This window comes from Piliocolobus tephrosceles, chromosome 6 (assembly GCF_002776525.5).
Source record: "Piliocolobus tephrosceles isolate RC106 chromosome 6, ASM277652v3, whole genome shotgun sequence".
NCBI classification, from domain to species: domain Eukaryota; kingdom Metazoa; phylum Chordata; class Mammalia; order Primates; family Cercopithecidae; genus Piliocolobus; species Piliocolobus tephrosceles.
In genome coordinates, this window is record NC_045439.1 from 54,421,494 (window position 1) to 54,446,913 (window position 25,420).

Sequence of the window (25,420 nt, forward strand, 5' to 3'; positions counted from 1 at the left end):
GTTAGCCCGCGCTGTGTCTCGGGGCCGGCCGGCAGGTGAAGCCCGCCGCGGTCCGCTAGGCGAGGACGGTGTGGGGCGGGCGCTGCCGGGGCCGAGGAGCGCTGCGTGGCGAGCGGGGCGCAGGGTCCTCCCGCAGCCCCGGCCGCCGTCACCGCCCTCCCGAGTTCGCGCGGAAAGCCTTGGGTCCTCCACCACCACCAAGCCCGTGGCCGGCGCTGCGAATTCGGTGGGATTCGCCTTCCTTTGGGGGAGTGACGCTTACGAGAGCCATTTCCTCCGCGCTCGCAGGAAGGAGCCATGGCTCTGGACGGGATAAGGATGCCAGATGGCTGCTACGCGGACGGGACGTGGGAACTGAGTGTCCATGTGACGGACCTGAACCGCGATGTCACCCTGAGAGTGACCGGCGAGGTGCACATTGGAGGGGTGATGCTTAAGCTGGTGGAGAAACTCGGTGAGTAGCATCCCAGCCGCGTCCAACTAACGATTTCCCAGAATTGGTGGGGGGAGGAAAGAGGCTCATGGCGGGGGAGGGGCCCATTTGAGAAATCTTGGCATCTCGATGCTTTTTAGAAATGTAAAATCTTTCAGTATTTAAGCAGATAGACTTGTTCCCCTTTGCGTCTTATTTTGTTTTGTGACTCTGAATTTTCCTATGTAGTGATTCGAGCCTCCCAATTATAACCTTAATTGCGTAGTTACGGGGGAGGGGGATGTGTGCCGGGGAACTCGTTAATTCTTAACATTTAGTGACAGAACGATAGAAGAATGAGAAAAGTGTGTTGGGGAGGGTGATATTAGTGTCAGTGGTTATCTATTTCTTAAGCATACCTGAATGTTAGTGACGTTTGGTATAGAGAATGATGCAAAATCCATTTAAGAAAAATCTGCTGGAAAATGTGCAACTACTGGCGCCAGTGTGAAGTTTCTGTGGCTGTTCTACGTGGTGGAGTGCATTAAAATGTTCCAGTCATCCACTCTTACAAGGGGTGGGGCAGTACTTGACAAACTTGGTATCCGTAGTCCATGCTCGATGTAAGCCATTTCGAGCGTTGGGTTTTATATTAAAAACAAGCCAATGAAAGAACGTTGTGTTAAAAAGCAGACTTTGTTAAGCTAATTTGAAGTTGACAGTATTTGCTTGAGTACAAATATATGCTGTACTGATACCCGATTTGAAATAATAAGGTATCTTACAGTATGAAGAGTGTGCAGTACACATTTGGTTTGTGATGAATTAAAGCATTTTCATTTGGAAGAATCAACTAAATAGATGATTTGATCGTAAGAGAAATGCTCGGAGAACTATCTTCCTGAACTTTAAAATGCCTTTTGTACATAATGCAGTTGTGATAAGGTGATATGTGTGTGGCATTGTCTTTTCAGGCTAGAATTTTTTGTTTTGGTGAAGGGGGGTTGGGGACTTTCTGGGGGTTTTTTGGTCTTTTTTTTTTTTAATACAGCATTTTCAAGCTACACTGGGAAAGTAGAGAAGTGCTTATTTGTCAGGAAATCTAAGGATTATTGTATGTAAAGATACTGAAATAGCACTCTGATGCAGTTTGCAAAATAAGGCAGAATTCATTTGGGTGGACCTGCTTTGTACCCCTTCAGGAAGTTTTATTATTGAAGGACCAAAAAGAAGCTCCTTACAAGGTAGTCTCTTCCTTAAGACTGTGTATTGTTTGTCTCCCTGAGATACAGCTCAGGAAGGAAAATCCTCCCAGGTAGGTAGCCCAGTGAAAATTAGATTTTGCTGTATTGATAAACCATTTAACTGGCAGTTAACAGTATTTTTATCTGATTTGAATAAATCAGTCACTGTTTACAAAATATTTATGAACCTTTTTTGTCCAGCACTGGTATGAGATTATTTAAGAATGAAAATAGCAAATATTTGGATATTATATTTTGTTTTCAAAGAAAACAAGCATTTGTATTATAGCTTTTCTAATTTATGGTAAATGGACCTTATTAATACATTGGTTTCAATAGGAGATTTTTTTATATTGCAAAAAAAGGAGCTGTTGAAGGTGACTGAGACAACTTGTAGTTCTCAAAAGCCAGGCTGTAGCTAATGAATAAATAATGGTTTCTATATTTATTTTGCATTGCTTAGGACTGTTTATTATAGAATCACAGTAATAAATAGAAATACAGAGAATAAACTATGCAGACAGAAATGATGTTAAGTGACTATAATCTTAATCTTTTAATGCTGATGCATTTTTAATTTTTTATGCAGCGAAAAGAAGCCTAACAAGGTAGGAAATGCTGTGCATATGGAAACCTTACATCTTTTTTGAACTGAACTAATACTGATTCCTCTTGTAGTTTGAATTCCAAATAGAAAGTGCCTCTGACTTTCCTGTTTGGTAAATGTAGAGCTAAGTGATGCCCCTGGTTTTTAGGATTAGATACTTTGAATGGTAAGCTATTTTGTTGCCTGTCAGCAAGTAAATAGAGGAGAGATTCGTTAGGGCAACATTTAAAACATCCAGAAATCAGTCTAGTCAAATTAGAAAAGAACTTTGTAATTTTTCAGAGTTGCCTAAAACTGGAATGACCTGACTTCTGAAGCCCTGACTTAGGTCACTGAAGGTATTAAAGGGCAGACTGGATGACTACTTGCCAACAGTGGCTAGAGAGGATCAAAGCAGCTTGCAGAGTCTAGATAAAAGGTGGGGATGGTGGTAGGGATGAGATGGTACAGAGTCTGTTATCTCAGGTTTGCAGAGCAATGATGGACAATTAGCAGACTCAGGCTACTGTGGCCTTGAAGCAGTTATGAACAGAAGGCACCAGAGCATTCACTTACATTTTCAAACTCCAGACTCTCCGATATCCTTTTTAATCTCTTGGAGGGTATATGAATACCAAAAGCATTATATTAAGGTGGTTTTCCCAGATAACTTTCAGTAGCGGCAATTATTTCCCTGAAGTCGATAGATCTCAGGATGACCTATTCCCTCAACATTGTATTAAAATTGTGTGTGTGCACATGTGGAAGTTTCTAGGAAGAGGCTTCTTCACTTTAATTTCTCAAAGAGATCTGTAACAAAAAAAAGTCATGACACAATTTTATGGTTTGGCCCTTGCGTGTCAGGTTCATCTTGAAGCTAGTGTTCATCCCAGAATGAGGCATTTTGATTAAGCAAGACATAAATGTAAGTAATGCTTCGTTAGTATGTGTCAGCAATATCTTTGTATTTAGACTTTTATTATAAATAACGTGGACACTGAAGGCCATTAAAACACAATGTTTAGAATTTTGACTTTAATTCAAACATCTGAAAGATCTCATTTATTTATTTATTTTTTGTTTTTTAACTTTTTGAGACGGGAGTCTCGCTCTGTCTCCCAGACTGGAGTGCAGGCTCACCATCCCAGCTCACTGCAAGCTCCACCTTCCAGGTTCATGCCATTCTCCTGCCTCAGCCTCCTGAGTAACTGGGATAACAGGCGCCCGCTACCACGCCTGGCTAATTTTTTGTATTTTTAGTAGAGACGGAGTTTCACCGTGTTAACCAGGATGATCTTGATTTCCTGACCTCGTGATCCACCTGCCTTGGCCTCCCAAAGTGTTGGGATTACAGACGTGAGCCACTATGCCTGGCCTTGGTCTCTTTTAAATCTTAGTATAAAACACATTTGTCATTCGCTATTAATCTTTTAAAAGAAAGCAAAAGCGTATGCCATGAAGTGGGCTTTAGGGAATTATATCCTAATGTGACGAAGTTTTTGCATTTGTGACTTAGTCTAGGCTGATACTTCATAATTGATCCCCTCAGTGTTTATACTTCATCCAGAAAGTGACAAACACCCTTTTTTTTTTTTTAATCCAGTTTAGGCCGGGTATGGTGGCTCACGCCTGTAATCCCAGCACTTAGGGAGGCTGAGGCGAGCGGATCAGAAGGTTAGAAACTCGAGACCAACTTGGCCAATATGGTGAAACTCTGTCTCTACTAAAAATACCAAAATTAGCCAGGCATGATGATGGGCACCTGTAGTCCCAGCTACTCAGGAGGCTGAGACAGGAGAATCGTTCGAACCCAGGAGGCGGAGGTTGCAGTGAGCTGAGATAGCACCACTGCACTCCAGCCTGGTGGACTCGAAATACCGAGTGGATCTGTTCACTGAGTTTTAGTATCACTTTTTAAAATGTCTTTTTAAAACTTACGTGTACGATTAAATTTCCACCTTTCTGTAAAAATTCATTTTAAGTGGAGAATAAGAAATTATAATTTGGAGTTCACTGAATGGAAATCTCCAGCCACCAGCTCTGTGAGCAGAGAGGAAAAAATAGGTGATCTCTAAGTTTCCTCTAGCTCTGACTCCATGAGTAGAGAGAATGTAGCAGTTGGGTTAGATCAAGTCACGTAATTTACAGGGGAAAAAATGCAAATTGGAGGACTCAGGAGCAACTAAAAAGAAACATATGAAATTGCTTTAGAAAAATTGAGAATTAGGCCTGGAGTGGTGGCTCACACCTGTAATACTAGCACTTTGGGAGGCTGAAGTGGGTGGATCACCTGAGGTCAGGAGTTCGAGACCAGCCTGGCCAACATGGTGAAACCCCGTCTCTACTAAAATTACAAAAAATTAACCAGGCATGGTAGCAGGTGTCTGTAATCCCAGCTACTCAGGCTGAGCCAGGAGAATCACTTGAACCCAAGTGGCGGAGGTTGCAATGAGCTGAGATCATGCCACTGCACTCCAGCCTGGGCGACAAGAGTGAGACTCTGTCCCACCCGCCCCCAACCTGCCAAAAAAAAGGAAGAAAAATTGAGGATTGGCTGGGCACAGTAACTTATGCCTGTAATCCTAGCACTTTGGGAGGCCAAAGCTCAGGAGTTTGCTTAAGCTGGGAGTTTGAGACCAGCCAGGCAACATGGTGAAATCCCATCTCTACAGAAAAATAGAAAATACAAGAATTAGCCAGGCATGATGGCATGCACCTGTAGTACCAGCTACTCTGGAGGCTGAGCCAGGAGGATTGCCTGAGCCTAGGAGTTTGTGGCTGCAGTGAGCCGTGATTGCACCCCTGCACTCCATGCCTGGGCAACAGAGCAAGACTCTGTCTCCAAAAAAAAAAAGAAAAAAAAAATTGAGGATTATGTTTCTGAATGTGGCCTTTAGAAAGAAGTCCTTGCTTTAAAAGTGTGTCATGTTATTGCCATATAATAATGAAAAAAGTTCATTTATGTTGGAGCATGTTAGGATCAAGTTAGATTGTGAAGTTAGCACATGTGACCAAAAAAAGAAATATATTTTAATAAAGTTACCACTACAACTCCCTTAAAGTGATCGTTAAGTATGGTATACATTCATTGCATCTCACAGAAGTGGAAAATAGCTAGTTTTTCCTCTAGGAACTCCAAAAATGAGTTTCATTAGTTGAGCACCAGATGAAGAAGCTGGCTTACATTAGGGGCTTCATTACACACAAAAAAAATACTTTAAACACTAGGATTAGAGCTTGGCAAGATGCACACTGGGAAAGAGGTATATATAACTAGACAGCTCCCTTATATCCTGGTTTAGTGCTCCCTGGGGAAGGTGTGTGCTTATTTGGTGGAATGGTGCCTATGCAGTTGAAATCCTCAGTGTTTCCCCTTGAGGGCTCACAATTGAATTCATGGAAATTAATGCCTACATGATGCAACCTCATTGCATTCATAGTGAAATATATTAAGATTATAAGATAATTTCTTAAATCTTTGGGGCGGAGGAAACAATGTTAAAATCTTACTAAAGTGAACTAAGTTTTGGTTAAATCTGATAGTAAGTTTACTCAGTGTTTAAAACACTGTTCATGATCCATAGGAAGTGAATTAAATTGTATCTGTTTCTTAGCAAATTTTAAGCTCTTTAAAAGTGGAGGATAGTACTCAAGTTTTACTATAATCCTGTGGCAGCTAATAAAGTATGAGCTATTCCTTAGAGTGTGTGCTATTTGCTGCCTCTTGTTTTTGTTTTGCTACTATGTTTTATACCCAGTTTTTTAAAGTAAAAAAAGTACTGTTTGTTTCCAACTAGAGTTAACTTATTTATAGAAATGCTAAAAATACGTTTATTCGATTACTTATAAAAGGCCTTGTTGGAAATGTCTAATCGCTATTGAAGAGAATGGAAAGAAAATATTTAAAATTTTACCTGGTTATCTTTGGCTCTTAATTTTTAAAAATTTCAAATGTCTAAGTTCAAGAGTAATTCAGTGAACACTGTAATCTTCATCTAGACGCCAGTTAGTATTTTGCCATTTGAATTCTTTATACAGACATATACATGTTGGGGAGCAGCTGAATGAAGTTTCAGAGTTATAACCTTTGATTTCTAAATACTTAAATATGTATCACCTAAGAACAAGGCACTTCTCTTGCATAATTAGAGTATAGTGATCACATTCGGGAAATTTAACATTGATTCAATACTGTCATCTGATATGCATCCATTTTCAAATTTTGCCAGTTGTCCCAATAATGGCCTTTGTTTTTTTTCCATCTAGAATCTCATTTCACATTTAGTTGAAAGGGCTTCTTAATCTCCTTTGATATACAGAACAGCCACCAAGTGTGGAGCTACAGGAGAGTATATAATAAATGGCTTATTGATATTACATTAAGATAGATGTAAAATGATAGTGTCTGTTTGTAAACTTTATGGCCACTCTGTAGAACAGTTCCTCAGCCTTGGTCTTTAAAGACATTGTTTAACCTTTTTAAAATAAGGTTCTTAGTATCAGTGCAAATTTCACTTCAGAGTGATTCTTTTTTTCTTTTGAGATAAGAGTTTTGCTCTGTCACCCAAGCTGGAGTGCAGTGGCACAATTTCAGCCCACTGCAACCTCGGCCTCCCAAGTTCAAGTGATTCTCCTGCCTCAGCTTTCCAAGTAGCTGGGATTACAGACATCTGCCACCACGCTAATTTTTGTATTTTTAGTAGAGATGGAATTTCACTGTGTTGGCAAGGCTGGTCTTGAGCTCCTGACCTCAGGTGATCCGCCCACCTCAGCCTCCCAAAGTGCTGGAATTACAGGCATCAGCCACCACGCCTGGCCAAGAGTGATATTTGTATAGGTTCTTTTTCACATAGTTTATTTTTAAAATTTAGTTTACTTCTTAGCTTACTATTAAACTGTTAATAATAGTTTTAGACATCATTGGATGTAGATTTCCCATAATGTCAGCTGTTCTTAGACTGCAGTAGTTGCTAATGGAGGCACAGATTATTAAAAAATAACAGGTTGCCTAGTATGTCAGAAGATCTGGATTTAACTTCTGGCTCTCTCTGCTACTTTACTGGCTTGTATGACCTTTGGACAATGAATCCAACCTGAGTGGGTTTTGACTTCTATAAAATAGAAATTGAAAAAAAGTTTTCTCATAGGTTTTGGTGAGAATTACATGAGATAATACATATATAGATACTACATATATATTTATATGTATATACTTTATATAAACTATTTGTGTTATACAAATGAGAGTGGCCACTTTCTCTGTGGTATTGAGTCTCTGAGTATATGAAAGTAGGAAGGAAAAAAAGGAAAAGTAGGTTAAAATATAATCTAGTATATTTAGTAAGTTCCAGCTTTGCTAGTGGTGAATTGCACTCCTCAAAAAAAAAACTTAGTTCACGATTGCTTTCTGTTCCCACCCTCTAAACGACAAGAAAAAACAGCTATCATTTTGCTTTCCCACCAACTTCCAAACACACACCTGCCTCTGCAGTGTAACAGAGAGCTGTTTAAGTACCATTTTTGTAAGATTTCTGAAATGCAGTGGACCAATAAGTGGATGATGGTATTCCAGGGATTTGAAAAATTTAAAACCATGAAAGCGTCAGTAGTATATTAATTCTCTACTTCATATATTCTATAAGAGCAGTGTTTTTAGTTCATTTATAGCAAAGGCACATGAAAACATTGGGCCTGTTTAGAAACTAATGAAAGTACTTTCAGAAAAAAGCTAATGTATGCAGTATTTCTATTTAAATAATTATTTTACTGAAAAATTAATGCTTATGCCATGAAACATTTAAAAATGGGATATATGCCCAGTGAGAGGTAAACAGATACATCTGAAAGTATATTTTTAAATAAAATAATTCTTTTATTTCATAATTAAGAATGTGACTTCTGCACTTGGATTTGTGGTTACAAATTCATATTCGTTATAAATATGACGTTACAAATATGTATATGTATATGAATATGACGTTACAAAATATAATTATATTCATTACAATATAATTCATTATAATTCATTCTTTAACAGATTACTTGTATAATTATTATATAATTGTATTTCCTGTTAATTTTTTTTCTTAATGTCAGGCTTATTGAGGTCTGATTGACATGTAGTAAAATTTATCCTTCTTAGTATAATATTCTGAGTTTTGACATGTAAAAGTACCACAGTCAAGATAGAAAACTTTTACAGTACTCCCAAAAGTTCCCTTGTGTTCTTTGTAACCATCTCATCTCCTCAAACCCAGATCCTAAAAACCACCGATAATTTGCCTTTTCTAGAATGGCCTGTAAGTGGAACCATTCAGTATCTGTCTAGCTCTTTGAATCTGTTTTCTTTCACTTAGCATAATACATGTTAGCTTCGTTCATGTGTTTGTATCAGTAGTTTTTTATTGCTGAGTAGTAGTCCATTGAGTAGATATATTTCACAGTTCATCCATTTAGCAATTGAAGAGCATCTGAGTTACTTCCAGTTTGGGGAGATTATGAATAAGGCTGCTATAAACATCTGCTTGAATGCATATTTTCATTTTTCTGGGGTAACTACCTAGGCGTGGGATTGCTGGGTAGTGTAGTAAGGATATGCTTAATGTTAGAAGAAACTGCCAAACTTTTCCATAGTGGCCATGTCACTTTACCTTTAAATTTAATATTCCATAAATTTAATATTCTGGTTAGACAAATACCTTCACTTTACCTTCCTGTCAGTATTGTATGAGAGTTCCAGTTGCTCTCAGGTCTCCCCTGCCCTTGTTACTGTCAGAATTTAGTGTCGTTTGTTTTAATTTTAGCCATTCTAATAAGTAAGTAGTGCTATCTCATTGTGATTTTAATTTGCATTTCCCTAATGACTAACCTACTGGCTAAGTCGGTTTTTCAATTTCTAGAATCTCAGTATAGATAACACAGAGTAAACTATCCTTTAAGTTTGTTCCCGTCTCTTTGGAATGTGTAATGTGTTAGGATTCTTTGAAAATGGTTCTTCAAATGTGATAACTCTAAACTAGAAGATACATAAACAGTATCTAAAGATATCTAAATGTCTTTAAATGTAAGATTTCTACAGCCATACTCTTGTGAATTATAGGGTCAGTATACAAATCCTGGTCCATTTCCCTTTGAGAATATTACAAATAATTTTTCATAGTAACTCACCTAGGGTTACACAGTAAAACGTTTTGAACGTTAATTGAAAGTGATGTCTTATGGTATTCTCTCAACTTCATTAATTCTGCGTAGAAGTGAGTTCATGTATATGAGAAAAAGAGATAAGCAGTAAATGATTAAAATTTGAAGTTTACATTTTGATTTCCTTCCATGATTCAGGTTTCAGACTCAGTTATCTGTCATTTAGATACGTAAGGACCAGCCAGTGTCAGTGCAGTCAGAAAGGTCCTTGGGGTGACCTTTCTACGCATATCAAGGTTATTGGACTGATAACCTCCAGCCCAGAGAAGGTGACATCTACTTTAGAATCGGAAGGGAGTCTTTTCTCAGATATTTAACCGTCTTATTTTTTACATCATGTTGTAACTAAAAAATACATTAGGTATTTTAAAAATCAATTGTAATTTCACAGCATCAGTGTAATGATGTTTTTGATATCTTTTTCTTAATGGAACACTCAGGGTTATGAATAAAACACCAGTAAAGTGCTAGCATTATTGATTGTAGATGAAGTTGTGTACTGGGTAAGTGCTTCCCAGCTTAATGTTCCTTAATGTAGTTCCTGGGTTCAGATCTAAGAATTTTATAACCTTTGAAATTAAAAATAACTTGGAAAAAGCAAGTGATTCCTGTATAATTTTAAAAGTCTTATGCAAGGTGGCAGTGACTTCTGTTGCCAAGATGGAATGCCCTTGTTATGGAGCATAGACTGAGAGGCAGCCCTCCCTGTCAGAATCCTGACTTGACCATATACTAACTGTGTGACCTTGGGCTGTGTGACCTGGTTCCTCATCTGGAAAATGGGGATAATAATAGTATATTTGGATTATTATAAAGATTATTTTAATACACATGAAGTGTTTAGCTTTTGTAAATGTAGCTATGATGATGACGATTACAGTCCTAGCTCTTTTACTGTTTGTAGATTTTCTCCTTATACTGAGCCAGATAAATAACAGCATTTTATAAAAGATTGAGAATGTGTCTTTTAAAAGGAAGCCATATAGCTCTTTTTTATTTTATTTTTTTTGAGACCAGTCTCACTCTGTCACCCAGAGTGCGGTGGTGCAATCTCAGCTCACTGCAACCTTCACTTCCCAGGTTCAAGCAATTCTAGTGCCTTAGCCTCCCGAGTAGCTGGGATTACAGGCACTCACCACCACACCCTGCTAATTGTTGTATTATTATTTTTTTTTTTAGTAGAGATGGGGTTTCACCATGTTGGCCAGGCTGATCTTGAACTCCTCACCTCAAGTGTTCCACCCACCTCTGCCTCCCTAAATGCTGGGACTACAGGCATGAGCCACCATGCCCAGCCGGAAGCCAAATAGTTCTGTTAGAAATTGATTTTAAGTTTATTGTGCTACTTTGCATCATTATTAGTAATACTATAAAGAATTAAGTATGAAGATCATCTAGAAGCAGATGTTATTCTTCCACATACACAAAATTACAGACTCACTATGCCAAGATAGGGAGTGTTTCCATAAATTCAATATTCTGGTTAGACAACTACCTTCTTTAAAAGGTGAATTTTATAGCACTTAGGGAGGCCGAGGTGGGTAGATCATTTGAGGCCAGAGTTTAAGACCAGCCCAGCCAACATGGCAAAACCCTGTCTCTACTAAAAATACAAAAATTAGCCGGGCGTGGTGGTTCATGCCTATAGTCTCAGCTACTCGGGAGACTGAGGCAGGAGAATCGCTTGAACCTGGGAAGTAGAGGTTGCAGTGAGCGGAGATCGCACCACTGCACTCCAGCCTGGGCGACAGAGTGAGACTCTGTCTCAAAAATAAATAAATAAATGAGTGAACTTTGTTAGTGGCTAAGAACTTACTGTAAGATGTGGCCAACTTATTAGTTACATATGACCTTGGGCAAGTTATTTTAACTTCTGATTACTTAATCTCACTTAGCTTTAGTTCACTTGTTTTGGGGAGGGGCTAATGTATTGACTAAATATGGTATTTAAAGGATTAACAATTCCTGATAATTAGAATGACTGTACTAAGAGCTCAATAAAATGTAATCTCCAGTTATCCTTCAAATACTATGTAAACTTAAAATATAAATTTCAACTGTGGTTTTCAGTATTCTAATTGTTTTCTTTTATTTATGTAGTAGTTAACCATAAACCCCTTCTTATTTAATCTCTTGTTGAAACCGTTTTAACAGTTTTTCTTGCCTTTGTAAATTCTGTTTAATGGTTGTGAAGTGTCTGAATACATTCCTCGAAGTCCGATTGTCTGGGTTTAAATACTAGCTTCACTACTTATAAGCTTTGTGACCCTGTGCCAAGTTATTTAACATCTTTGTGACTTAGTTTCCTTATAAGCAAAATGGGGTTGTAATCTTACGACTTAGGGTTGTTGTAAGGATTAAATGCATATACATGTGTAAAGCACTTAGAGCAGTTCTCGGCATAGTAAGTAGTAGTTAGACTAATAATTGTTTTATTGAGGATCCTTTTGGAGTTTGACCAGTAAATTTGTTGAGGATCCTCAATGAGTTTTAGGCAGTGAATTCCTTAAAGAACTTAAAATAGCAAAGAAGGGCCTTAGGTGAGAGAGGGGACATTGATATGTAAACATTCCTGCATAGAGATAAATCTATACACTCATGCTCTGTTTTTGGTAGGTTATAGAGGTATATAACATGAGACGTGTAGGAATGTGAGAAACATGAACTGGACTGTAGTAGCAGCAGCAAACATTTATGGATAGCCAACTATTATATAGCGAGGCATAGTCCTGGCTCTCAATATGAGCAGCTTGCTAGTAACAAAGTGAAAAAAGAGAATTACTTTAAGTCGATGATCTGATTGAGAAGTGCCAAATTAAGTAGCCCTTGAATACAGGAAGACAGAGATTTAGAGTCATGAGTAGTAACCGGCCTTATTTAAAGGGAGACAGGGTGCATAGTTAGGAAGAAAGGCATTCCAGGTTGGGGATTGCAGTGTTCATGGTGTATTTTAGACTAGCTTAGAGAAATAGAAGAAAAGCTTATAGAGAAGAAAGACATAGTTAACTGTGAAATGATACTCTATTATTCCTTAACTTACCCAGTTAATATTTTTAAATGAGAGCCTACTGAATACCAGAGACTCTACTACAAACTGGTATGAACAAAATTAACTCATTCCTTACCCTCATTCTACTTGCAGTCTTAAGGTAAAGACAGTCTTTATTATTATTATTATTATTATTATTATTATTATTATTATTATTATTATCTTTTTTTTTTAAGACAGAATCTTGCTTTGTTGCCCAGGTTAGAGTGCAGTGGCACGATGTAAGCTCACTGCACCCTCCACCTCCAGGGTTCAAGCAATTCTCGTGCCTCAGCCTCCCGAGTAGCTGGGATTACAGGCACGCACCACCATGCCTGGCTAATTTTTTTGTATTTCTTTTCTTAGTAGAGTCAGGGTTTCACCATGTTGACCAGGCTGGTCTCCAACTTTTGACCTCAGGTGATTCGCCCACCTCAGCCTCATAAAGTGTTGGGATTACAGGCGTGAGCCACTGCTCTTGACCTAAAGACAATCCTTAAATAGTAATTACTATAATGTAGTGAGTAGTATGGTGATTGAAATACTTACAGGATTCTGTACCGGGGAACCGGCACCTAGCATATAGGATAGTATTTGTGGAGGGAATTGACTTTTAAGCTGAGACCTGAGTAGGAATTAGCTAGATGAAAAATGGGGAAATGTGGGTAAGGGATAGGATGACAGAACAACAGGCTGGGGAGAGGATGAGAATTCCCGGCATGGGAAGTCGGGGAAGGGAGGTTGGCCAGTTGAACTGAAAGAAATCTAGTGATGATGGGGGAGCAATCCTAGGGAACCAGTAGCTTGACATGAGGCTTAAGAAGAAATAATGCTAAAGTGCTTTCTGAACCAGGTTTAAAAGATTTAGCATTATCCCCAGAGCTGTGAGATGCCCATAAGAGACTTTAGGGGGAGACATCAGATTTTTACAAATTGGAAATTCATCAGTTTCATATAAAATAACTTTCATATAAGGTATAAGCAATGATAATCCTCTTGGATTTCAAGAAATAATTTTTCCAGTATACATTGAAGTTTTCTATTAGAATTTGTTACTATTTTCTGAGATAAACTTACAGTGTAAAAGCCAATTAAATATTCTTACTAAATTGCTTTTCTTTCGAACTTTAGGATAGCTAGTGTCATTGACCACATTTAAGAGACAAACGCAACTAATACTTCCATAAGTCCAATACTAACTGGTGAATTTTGCCCTGATGTTACTCTTAGAATTTGTCAGACCTTTTCATTGCATGGACTCTGAGTCCTGTCTTCTAGGAATGAAGCCAGGTTGAACCAAATTAGCAATAAGCCAGCCTTCAGGATTGGATAGAAAGTTACCCACCCTCTGGAAATGAATAATTGGCATGCTTTCTGTTTGTGCACTCTGTAACTGCTTGCATGGCTTATGTGATCTGAAAAAGCTTCTTAACTGCTTTGAGTTAGTATGTCTTGTAGTATCAGATAATAAATTGAAATTGATAGACATTATTTTGGATTTGTAACTTCAAAAGGCTATTTGTAAACTTAGTTGATCTCTTTATTTTAAAGAATAAATTCCCCAGTTTTCAACTAGCTATGTAGAAGAATTGCAATTTGTTACTTTTCGTTAGAGGTTTAGTTTCTTAGTCTGCTTGAGCTGCCATAACAAATATCATATCCTCGGTGGCCTAAACAGTAAGCACTTATTTCTCACAGTTCTGGAGGTTGCCAAATCTAAGATCAGAGTGTCAGCATGATTGGTTTCTGGTAAGGACCCTATTCCTGGTTTCCTCACATGGGGGAGGGAAAGGAGGAGAGATGGGAAACCAGCTGTCTCCTGTCTCCTCTTCTAAGGATACCAATTCCACCAGAAGCACTCCACCTCCATGGCTTGATTTACCTCTTCAAGGCCCCATCTTCAGATACCATCATATTGGGGATTAGGGTTTCAACATATGAATTTGGGGGGACACAAACATTTAGTCCATAGCAGTTTCTAAATGTTTGCCGTAATTGGACACTGCCTCAGTTAGCCATTGGAGCCTTAATGTAAAATAATTTTCTTAACCTAAAATGGAATGGGGTACTTCAATTGAAATGTGTTTGCAGTTTAGATGATATGTAAACTTTGAAGCAGTTTACAGCTTCTGGTAGCAGATTAAAAACTTTCTTTTGAAATACAACATATCAGCCAGGCGTGGTGGCTCAAGCCTGTAATCCCAGCACTTTGGGAGGCCGAGACGGGCAGATCACGAGGTCAGGAGATCGAGACCATCCTGGCTAACACGGTGAAACCCCGTCTCTCCTAAAAAATACAAAAAACTGGCTGGGCGAGGTGGCGGGCGCCTGTAGTCCCAGCTACTTGGGAGGCTGAGGCAGGAGAATGGCGTAAACCCAGGAGGCAGAGCTTGCAGTGAGCTGAGATCCGGCCACTGCACTCCAGCCTGGGCGACAGAGTGAGACTCCGTCTCAAAAAAAAAAAAAAAAAGAAATACAACGTATCAGACAGTTGCACTTTGGACAGTTGCAATTTTTAAATAACACTAGTGTGACAACATGGCTCACATTTTAGTTGCTACCATACTCTATCTTTTAACTTTATGTATTAACTAAAATGTAACTGCATAAAGTACAAAACTTTTGCTGGCTATCTTTTCAGTCCACAAACACTATGTAAATAACAGAAGCCCATCATGATCAGTGACAAGTCATGTCACTTACTTCAAAGTCTATCTGTCATTGGCCACTGTGCATACGGTTCACACACAGAACAGTAGTATGTAGTGTTGCCTCTTTGTCCCCCATGAGAAACTCATGATGTTTTACAAAAATGGGTAATTGAAAGAGTTGACCAACAAAGATAAAACTGCAGTGAATTAACAAAAGTGGTTATGAAATGCTAGAAGTGATAGTTGAATCAAATATAAAGAGTTAAAGAAGAAATAGCTCACCCTGGAAATGTGGATGCTTTCATGAGTTGAAAGACTATAGATATACAGCCAAAGGAATTTAAACTTACATACATGATACAAGGTAAACTTACATACATGATACAAGTGGTATGATAAAAAGGATGAAGATGTCCCAGAGGTAGTGACACTAGCAAAAACTTTGCATACTGAAGGAGCTGTCAGAGATACTTCATGATACGGAAAGAGCAAAGGATAAAATGTTGTAAGTTGATCCAGACTCAGAAAGGAGTGTGACAGCAAAGGCATAAAAGATACTTGCTGCACTTCATAAGTTGTATGAGGAGAAGACAAGCACTATTTAAGCTATTCTTAAGTTTTCACAAAGAAATGTAACACTTCTCAATGTTTTTAATGTTTTAATTACAGTACACTAAATAAACATTAGTTTTGCTATTTTTTCCATTTCCATATGTACATTTATAATCAACAGAGTTTTTAATGCTTGTCATAAACTTTTGGAACAATTACAGTTTTTCAGTAGATTATTAAGATTGCTTTACATGCTGCCTGTATGTTACAAATATTTGTATATTACAAGCAGTTTATAAATGTTTATTGGCTCTGGTCTCTGCTTTTGAGACACAGGGTAAAATCAAAGACTCTTAATCTAGTGGGGAAATTAGTTACATAAAATAAATTACAATGAATTATATCATTCAAAGTGCTAAGGTATACTTTGCTGCTTTGACAGGTGGGTCATTGAAGATTCAGAGGTGGTAATATTTGAGCTGGTACTGGTGTCTGATTTTGCCAGTTTGATAAAGGGGGTAAGGAAAAGGTGCCAGTCAAGGAGATCTGAAACACCAGCTTGTTCCACAAACCAGGCCAGAACAAAAGCTGCATCTGGGTGTGGTAAGAGCCCTAGAAAAAGGCAATGTGGGGCACAGATTTGTGGAACCTGTTAACGGATTATAAGATACTTCAGTAAACAGACTTGGAAAGGTTTTTTTTTTTTTTTCCTGAGATGGAATTTCACTCTTGTTGCCCGGGCTAGAGTGCAGTGGCACGATCTTGGCTCACCGCAACCTCTGCCTCCTGGGTTCAAGCGATTCTCCTGCCTCAGCCTCCCAAGTAGCTGGCATTACAGGCATACACCACCACGCCCAGCTAATTTTGTATTTTTAGTAGAGTCGGGGTTTCTCCATGTTGGTCAGGCTGGTCTCGAACTCCCAACCTCAGGTGATCCGCCCACCTTGGCCTCCCAAAGTGCTGGGGATTATAGGCAGGTGCCACCACACCTGGCTCAGACTTGGAAGATTTTTAAGTGGACAGATAAACTGAGCAAGTTTGCATTTTAAGAGATAACTCTGGATAGTGTTGTAGCAAATGAGGTTATAGTAGTTCAGGGTAGAGATGTTGGGGACCTGAACTAAGGCGATGTAGAAGGAAAGGAAGGGACACATTAACAGCTACTTAAGGGATAGACTCCATATTACTTGGATGGAAAGAAAAGCTGAGGGAGAGGAAAAAGTAAAATACAACTTGTAGAGATAAATAGTATCTAATTTCAAAGATACCAAGATTAGATTACTATAATGACTGTTGTGTGATCTTGGTGTAGGTCTTTCCTTACTTTGCTAGATGGGGTGGGGCAGAAATGTAGGGAGGAAATATTTGCATGCTTCATTGCCAGTGTTTTTTGTTTGTTGTTTTACATTTTGTTGATTAATAATAACTCCATAAAAAAGAATAAGATTCAGCAGAGTTCAAAAGTATATGTTGGGTAAGTTAGAGTTGGGGCTTTTTTTAAAGCTTTCTTTTCCTGTTTTTCATGGTTGTGGAAACTCATTATAAAAACTTAAGTTAGGTCCTGGATGATAGTGTTGTAGATTGCACTGTTGAGAATTCTCTTCCTCTAGAATACAGAGTAGTTCTGGAAGGGAGGGTTGTCCCTCTAGAAATAGATTAAGAGTAATTTAGGAATTCGCTTCTGGTCTTTCTAGAATAATTACCAATGAACAGTCTTAAGGAAGAGAGGAATGACTCAGAAGTTATTCCAATTATTTTTGGACAGTAGAAGTCTTAATTTGTAGTATAAAACCAAAAGTGAGTACATCATTATTATTATTATTCTTAATTGCTTCTTTGCATTCATAGCCATTTGTGTTCTTTGGTTGTTTCAAAATCAGTTTAATTTTGCATATTAGCATATGCAAATTACTAATTACTAATAATACATATTAGTATATGCATTCTTCAAGTAGTTATATGGCTATTAACCATAACCTTTTTGAGTTTTATTGTCTGTGGTTGCCATTAAATCAGTGAAAGACATGCGTAATAAAAATATTCCTTTATTTAATAATCTCTTTGCCTCCTTGTGGATGTTCTATCTTCTTTCTCCTAAATACCTATTTCCTATAAGAGATGAGCAGGATAATCATCAGGATTTTACTGTGAAATGTAAATGAGTCCTGACATTAGTTTTTTGTCCTCATATGCAACATACCCAGACTTGCTTCTCTTCTGCGTAACTTTATCTTGGCTAATGGAGTGTTATTTAAGAGTGCCACCTCTGAAATCACACTGATCTAGAGTCAAATCCTAATTCCTGCATATGCTAACTGTATGAACTTTGGCCAAGTTATGGAACTTCTCTCTCCTTTCATTTTCTCATCTATAAAACAAAGAGATTACAATGGTATTTATCTTTTAACATTTATTTTTTTCTTTTTCTGTTTTTTTTTTTTTTTTGAGACGGAGTCTTGCTCTGTCGCCTAGGCTGGAGTGCAGTGGTGCAATCTGGGCTCACTGCAACCTCTGCCTCCCAGGTTGAAGCAATTCTCCTGCCTCAGCCTCCCAAGTAGCTGGGACTACAGGCGCCCACCACTACACCCAGCAAGTTTTTTGTATTTTTAGTAGAGACGGAGTTTCACCATGTTAGCCAGGATGGTCTCTACCTCCTGACCTTGTGATCTGCCAGCTTCGGCCTCCCAAAGTGCTGGGATTACAGGCGTGAGCCACCGCGCCAATCTCTTTTAACAAATCTTACTGCTATTATTATCATCCATTTAATTATCAAACTAGGAGCTTTCTAGCTTCCCCTCTTCACCTTCCAGCTGTCCTCTCTCATCTGATATCAGTATCCTCAAGACCCATGATTCTAGCTTAGACAACTCCCTCACATTTGCCTCCTCTTCACCGTCTGTCATATGTCAGGCCCTGCACCGTAGAATATTGCAGTAAATTTGCTGCCAGACTCTTAATTTGTGCCTCATAATCAAATCAAAGTCATGTTAATAAAACAGTCTGAGAGCCTCCATTGCCTACAGGACGGTTTCTCTTACACATTTGAACTCTCACATCTTTTAAGACCCAGGTGAAAATGCCAGGTTATCCTAATTAATCTTTCACATTTAATGTTGGTTGCCTCTGTGACATTTTGTTTATCTTTTTAGCTCATTTTACTTATCTGTGTCTCTCACTTGGAGTGTAAGTGCCACTGGGATGGTAATTCTTACTAATTTTTATATTCCATTGCCCAACTTAGTGCCTGTCATGATAGTTACTTGGAAAATATTAATTAGTGCATTGATTATACACCTGAAGAGCCACAGTCTTCATCCATTTGCCTCGTCTTCCCCCTTTCTGAAGGTCTGAGTGACTAAAGAGATCAGAACAGGAGGGCACATCCGAAAGCAGGATGCCCCATTGTCCTCATCTCTAAAATTGAAAGAGAAATTTGGGAGGAGAAAGACCTAAAGGGGTCGAGAGTAAGGAGAGTATGTGATTGAATACTGAGATTAATGCCTAGTGTCCTTTACATTTCAGTCAATATTAGGGATAATATTACAGACATTGTTTTTACAAACTTAAGCGTTAATTTTACTTGTAGGCCCTGTCTTTACACATTATTGGCAATATAATCTCAGTAGAAACATCAGAAGAGTTGGAGTTGTCTGTTTGTTTGAGGCATTGGAAAGGAAAGCAAGTTAAAAACTCTTTCTTGTAATTCGTTTAGTAGAGAAAAGAAACCCTGGCTTAAGACAACAAATTGTGTCTGGGAAACAGGTTAATTCTTGGCATTCTGGAAAAGATGACTAGGGAGTAGCCAGGTACCCTCTAATTTTATATTCCTCAGGAAGCCATTGTCTCCCTCACAGTTTGGCAGCAGCATTTCCTTTCTTCCCCCATCCAACACACACTCTGCAGGTGCCATTGCTTGCAGTTTTTCTTACTTCTCCAGTTGAAACATTGACCATACATTCTGCAAAAGGCTTTATGATACAATTCGTGTGGTAGAGTATTGCTAGTTGTATAGGTCACATTATTTTTGGTTGGGTAACTTATCGTATGATTTGGAACCTAACTATTTATAGTGTTTTTCTATGAGGAATCTGAATTCTCAGACTTACGAGTGGCCTTTTGGAACATAATCATTTTGTACAATAGGGATTATCTTGAGCAAAGAAATTCATTCGTTTTAGAAGATGGTGAGAGAGAACAGAATGTCTGTTCAGTTTTATTTCCTTTTTCTAGGGGAATCTCTGCCGCTCTTCTAGTTAGGATTGAAGTATGTTTTCTGAAGTTGAAGATAAAATGGATTTTTCAGACATACAACTAAATTAGTAAAACTTGTATTTACTTTTATTGATGGCTTAAAAATAAGCTTCTTGTTGAACTTGTTTTGAGTAATGAGAGATCTCTAAAATTTTCAAAATGAGGATTCATTCAATTTGTCAAATATTTCTTGCCTGCCCAGCACTGTGCTAGGTGCTGAAAATATAATGGTGATCAAAATAGACATTGCCCTTGTCTTCTTAGGCAGTTTATAATCTATTAAGAAAGAAAGATAGCACTCTCCTCCCCCACCTGCCAACAACAAACAAAATAAATATCAGTTTTGATCAGTGATATCACAGGATACAGAAATAGAACAGTATGGAGGGACATAGAACATTGGAGGGCTAGGGTAGCTCAAAAAGGCTTCTCTGAGAATTTGGAATTAATGCTTAAAATCTGGAAGATGAGAGAGTTAGACATTCCAGGAGTGGAGTGGCATGTGCAAGGGCACTGAGGCAGGAAAGAACTCAGTTACATGATTCTTAGAACTAAAAAAGGCCAGTGTGGCTGGAGCAAAGGAAGAGGAGCACAGGATACATTTGGAGGAGTAGATGGGCCATATTGTGTGGGGCTTTGTAGACCTAATAAGGCATTTGTATTTTATTGCAGTTAGAAGCAGTTGCAAAGGATTTTTAGCAGGGGAATGGCATGAAAGTGCTGAACAGATGACTCTGGCTGTATTATGGAAAGTGCTGAGTGGAATGCAGGAGACCAGTTAGGAGGCTGTGGCAGTAGTCAGTGCAAGAGATGATGGCAGCCTGAAGTAGGGTGGTGCCAGTGGAGACTGGAGTGGAGGTTTTTGGAAGTGGATCTGACAGTTTACTGTCAAATGTAAGGAAAGAGGGAAAGAGAGTATCAATGACTTTCAGATTCCTAGCTTGAGCAACTGGGTTGACAGTTGGTGCTAATTAGTATAATAACAGTAGGGATAAGAAAAAATTGGGTTACATTTTAGACAAATTGAGTTATCTGAGGGACATCAAGAAGAGATGTGAGATAGGCAGTAGGGTGTATAGGCTGGCGGTCTGAGCAGAAGGTTGGGCTGCTGACACCAATGATGAAAGTGTCTTCTAAAGCCATGAGAATGGATGAGACCCCTGGAGAACCAACGTAAGGAGAGAAGCACATGGTTCCTAGAAGATGGGAAGGGCAGCAGAGCACAGGAGGTGGGATTGGCTTTAGATAGACAGGAAGAGGCACCTTTTCATGTTAACACAAAGACAGGAGGCCCATCTGAGTCCAAATGTAAGAAGTCTTATAGATTGGGTTGGCGTGAAGGTGAAAGAGTTTGAATCTGATGGCTTCTGAGTTTTCTGCAGTAGAATCCGTGGTTGTCTACTGCAAAGGAGAAGGATTCTCAGAAATGTGAGAAGTTTGAAATACAGTGGTAGACAGAAAAAAACATAGTAGGATTCTCCAAGGGTGTCTTGGGCAAACGTACAGTAATTGTTTCAGTCTACCTGGCTGTGAAATGAAAGAGGGAAAAGTCTTGTAAGTTTAATAGATGAGCGACTAAGTGGTGTAGGTAAATGGTAGAGCAAGTAACCTGAAAAGCAGGAGAAGGACGTGTTCTGGTCTGCTTAGTCTGCATGGCTTGCTTACAGTAGGTCAGAACCAGCTTCTTTAGTGGCTTTGTCATTAGCACACTAGGATTGTAGTGTTCTTTACCTCCAGTCAGCTCTTTATTATGGTAATAGTTATATCTCATTTAAGGCTCAAGAGGGTCCTAAAACAAAAGGAAACAGCACAGAGTATTACAGTATTAGCAGAATACAAAAATATATATTTATCAGAAATAAGTCACGTGCCCAGAAAAGTTATCTGTACTTATACGTCACAATGACATGTTGCCTTAGCAAAGATTATCTAATGTAAGCTTTGCTTCTAGTTTATGGACATGTGAGAATATTAAACAAATTTTGCATTTCTTTCCTGAATTAATACTTTAAAAATATGCAACTAGAAATTTATGCCCCCCAAAAGTAACATCTTAACCTCCTCTTCATTCCAAACTCTAACTTGCTTACTTATTTTTAAGATGTGGTTATTTAAGGTAAGAAAAAATAAGTTATTTGATCAACTTTCATTTTTCTCTTTAGTCTGACAACATTATGGCATTAAATAAAGTCCAGGAGGTATTGGGCTGGTCTTTTTTTGGTCTCTGGTAATTTAGATGAGGCGGAACTGATTCTCCAGGAATGTGAATATTATCTCAAATAGTTACTAGCAGCTACTGTGCAAAGTTTGAAAGCCCAAGTCAAATCTTGGGCATGTCCATGGATGTGTGGTAAGGCATAGGTTCCAGCTGTTGTGCAGAAACAACAGGAGTGGGATTTGATCAACTTTCTGTGCATCCTTGACCACCCAGAGTCAAGGGATCCTCCCACCTCAGCCTCCAGGTAGCTAGGACCACAGGCACAGGCCACCATGCCTGGATTTTTTTTTTGGTAGAGATGAGGTTTTGCTATGTTGCCCAGGCTGGCCTTGAATGCTTGGGCTCAAGCCACCCACCCACCTCAGCCTCCCAAAGTGTTGGGATTACAGGCGTGAGCCCGGCCAATAATTGCATCTTAGTAACCTGTATCAAAACAGTCAAGTAGGAATTCATAATCTTATTAGGAAAACATTAAACAGGATGTTTTCAATAATGTCTCCCTTCTCTGCGCTCATATTTTCTAGAGTATAAGTGAGCTGGAATTGCATAAAGTGGGGCATAATATTCTCTAGCAAAAAGCTTTGAAATATGTATTTTTTTCTTTCTTTCTTTCTTTCTTTTTTTTTTTTTTTTGGTGACTCATGGAGTGGGAGAGCACTGTGATACCAAAAGCTGTTTGGTAGACTAAGCAATATTTACTAAGCCTCTAATGATGAGAAACCCAAGCCTTCTGTTCCTTAGAATACATAGATGTTGTATTTGTAAAGCAAGTGTATGACCACTTCCTGAATTTGAGGACCATTCTGTTACAGTTGAGGGAGGATATTTTTGTTGATTCAGTCAATGTTGTAGCAATTTGCAATGTTAGTGATAGGAGTTTGAGTGTCTGTCAGATACTGTTATGTGCACGTGATACGGTGGTGATGGGATCTGTTAAATAAGGGAGGGACACAGAAATAATTCTTTCCAGAATGCTGGCAAAGTGTTTTGAAGAATTAACGTATTTTACTAAAATTTATTATAGAAGTAAAAATTTTGCTAGGTATAATAAACTATAAGTAGTTCTTGACTTAAAAGAATTACTAAGCAAGCCAAATTTATGAGTAAATCATAAAATCCCTTTTCTTTCCCAGAGAAGGAAAAAAAGTGATGGCTTCAATAGTACAACTTTTTACCCAATCCCCCACCCCCCAGCCTTTCTGAGAAAGCTTGTATTTGTGATGGGTTACTTCTGAAAGTTTAAAATCAAAATTTAAAATATAAGATTTACCAAATAAAAGTTGGCCTATACCTGGAGGATAACTGAAAATCATGACCTTGGGGAAACAGACTATCAAAGCAAGTTTTTGAGTGTAGTCTACACCTTGAATGGTTTTATAACGCAGATGAATGAATCTACTCCGGTGATGTTTGCTAACTTCTGGCCAAGTGCCAGGCTGATACTGTGTGTGTGTGTGTGTGTGTGTGTGTGTGTGCGCGCGCGCGCGTGCGCATTCAGTCATTTAATGTTTGAAATACCAAGCCTGCCATTCTGGACAGCAGAAATGTTTATTTAGAACGTAGTCCAGAGTCTAGATTAGAATGTGTAAGGGAGTTTATGTATGGAAAGTTTTCCAAAGCTTTAGTTTATGCAAATTCAGGGAATTTCAACGTTATTTCCTTATGCATTTTGATGTCACACAGAAAACTAAACTGCTACTTTAGTGATCCAGTAGTATTTTCATTTGCTTGCCGTTATTTATAAGTATTTGTAGATAACCATTTTCCTTTTAAAGTCATCATAATGTGTTCATGCTTCTATTCAGTCTTCAGCTAGAGGAAAACTTAAATGTGTGTTGATGTCTGAAATCTGTTCTGCACACAGTGGGTTTTTCAAGTTAGAGTTGCATAGGCTGTTATGATTTAACTTGCCACTTTAGAGACAAGCTGTGCTGTAATACACTTGATAACTAAGTGCTTTCAAGAGTTACTGCATCCGTGCCGGGTGTGGTGGCTCACGCCTGTACAGCACTTTGGGAGGCCAAGGCGAGTGGATCACTTGAGGTCAGGAATTCAAGACCAGCCTGGCCAACATAGTGAAACCCCACCTCTACTAAAAATACAAAAATGTGCTGGGCTGGGTATAGTGGTACCTCTCTGTAGTCCCAGCTACTCCAGAGGCTGAGGTGGGAGAATCACTTGAACCCGGGAAGTGGAGGTTGCAGTGAGCTGAGATCACACCACTGCTCTCCAGCCTGGGCAACAGAGCAAAACTCTATCTCAAACAAAAAAAGAGTTACTGCATCGAGATATACTACTTCACACACACACACCTGTACACACAATTTGTGCTGTTAAGTGTTTTGGTGTTTTTTTTTTTTTGGAGACAGAGTCTTGCTGTGTTGCCCAGGCTGGAGTGCAATGGCACAACTTTGGCTCACTGCAACCTTTGCCTCCCGAGTGTGAGCCATTCTCCTGCCTCAGCCTTCCCAAGTAGCTGGAATTGCAGGTGTGCACCAACAGGCCCAGCTAATTTTTGTATTTTTAGTACAGCTGGGGTTTCACCATATTGGCCAGGCTGGTCTCAAACTCCAACTTCTGACCTCAAGTGATTTGCCCACCTTGGCCTCCCAACATACTGGGATTACAGGAGTGAGCCACCGCTCCTGGCCTTTAAGTGCTTTTTGATGTGCAGTTAGCTTTTATGCTTGCCTGGGCAAATGCTTCTCAGTTGGTGTACCATCATTTTTCTCAGGATTTTCATCAGTGTGTAAAATTTGTTTTTGCTACTGATGAATAGAATAGGTATGTTCTTGTGATATTCTGAGTAGAGCCAATTGTGTGACTTGATGTGGAGATACTGTTATTTTCAAAATAAGATAGGTAGTGTAATATAAAGCCAGCACCAAAGAAAGAGCTAATTTTCTAGAAGTTGGGAAAATATTGCTTTGCCTGTTTGAGAGGGCTCAGTCAGGTCTTTAGAAAGTTCTGAAGTGATACTCTGCTGAAGGGCAAATTAATGAATGATAATTAGAATTATAAATGATCTGAAATATGAAATCATCTCAGCTGCTTTTAAAATAATGCTGTAATAGCTTTCCCTTTTTAAAAAAGAAGCTAAAAATGCTCCTTGGGTCTGCCATTTCCTTTTTATCTATCTACTAGCTATTATTCTGTGATTCTACCAGCTATTATTCTATCACTATTATTCTCCTCGCTACAGTAAAATATCCAGAAAAAGTTGTCTGTATTTCTTATTTGTGCTTCCTCACCTCCCATCCATTATAACTGAAATGGTT

The 25,420-nt window shown here is 38.7% G+C and overlaps 1 protein-coding gene across 2 annotated transcripts in view; it reads left to right on the plus strand.

Moving 5' to 3' along the window:
• Positions 1-25,420, plus strand: part of FERMT2 (fermitin family member 2) — a 97,438-nt gene that overhangs the window by 229 nt on the left and 71,789 nt on the right. For both annotated transcript variants that reach the window (XM_026455339.1, XM_026455340.1), the window contains exon 2: positions 289-454. In XM_026455339.1, the coding sequence (XP_026311124.1) occupies positions 298-454 (157 nt within the window). In that variant the 5' untranslated portion in view covers positions 289-297. The remainder of the gene's footprint in view (positions 1-288; positions 455-25,420) is intronic.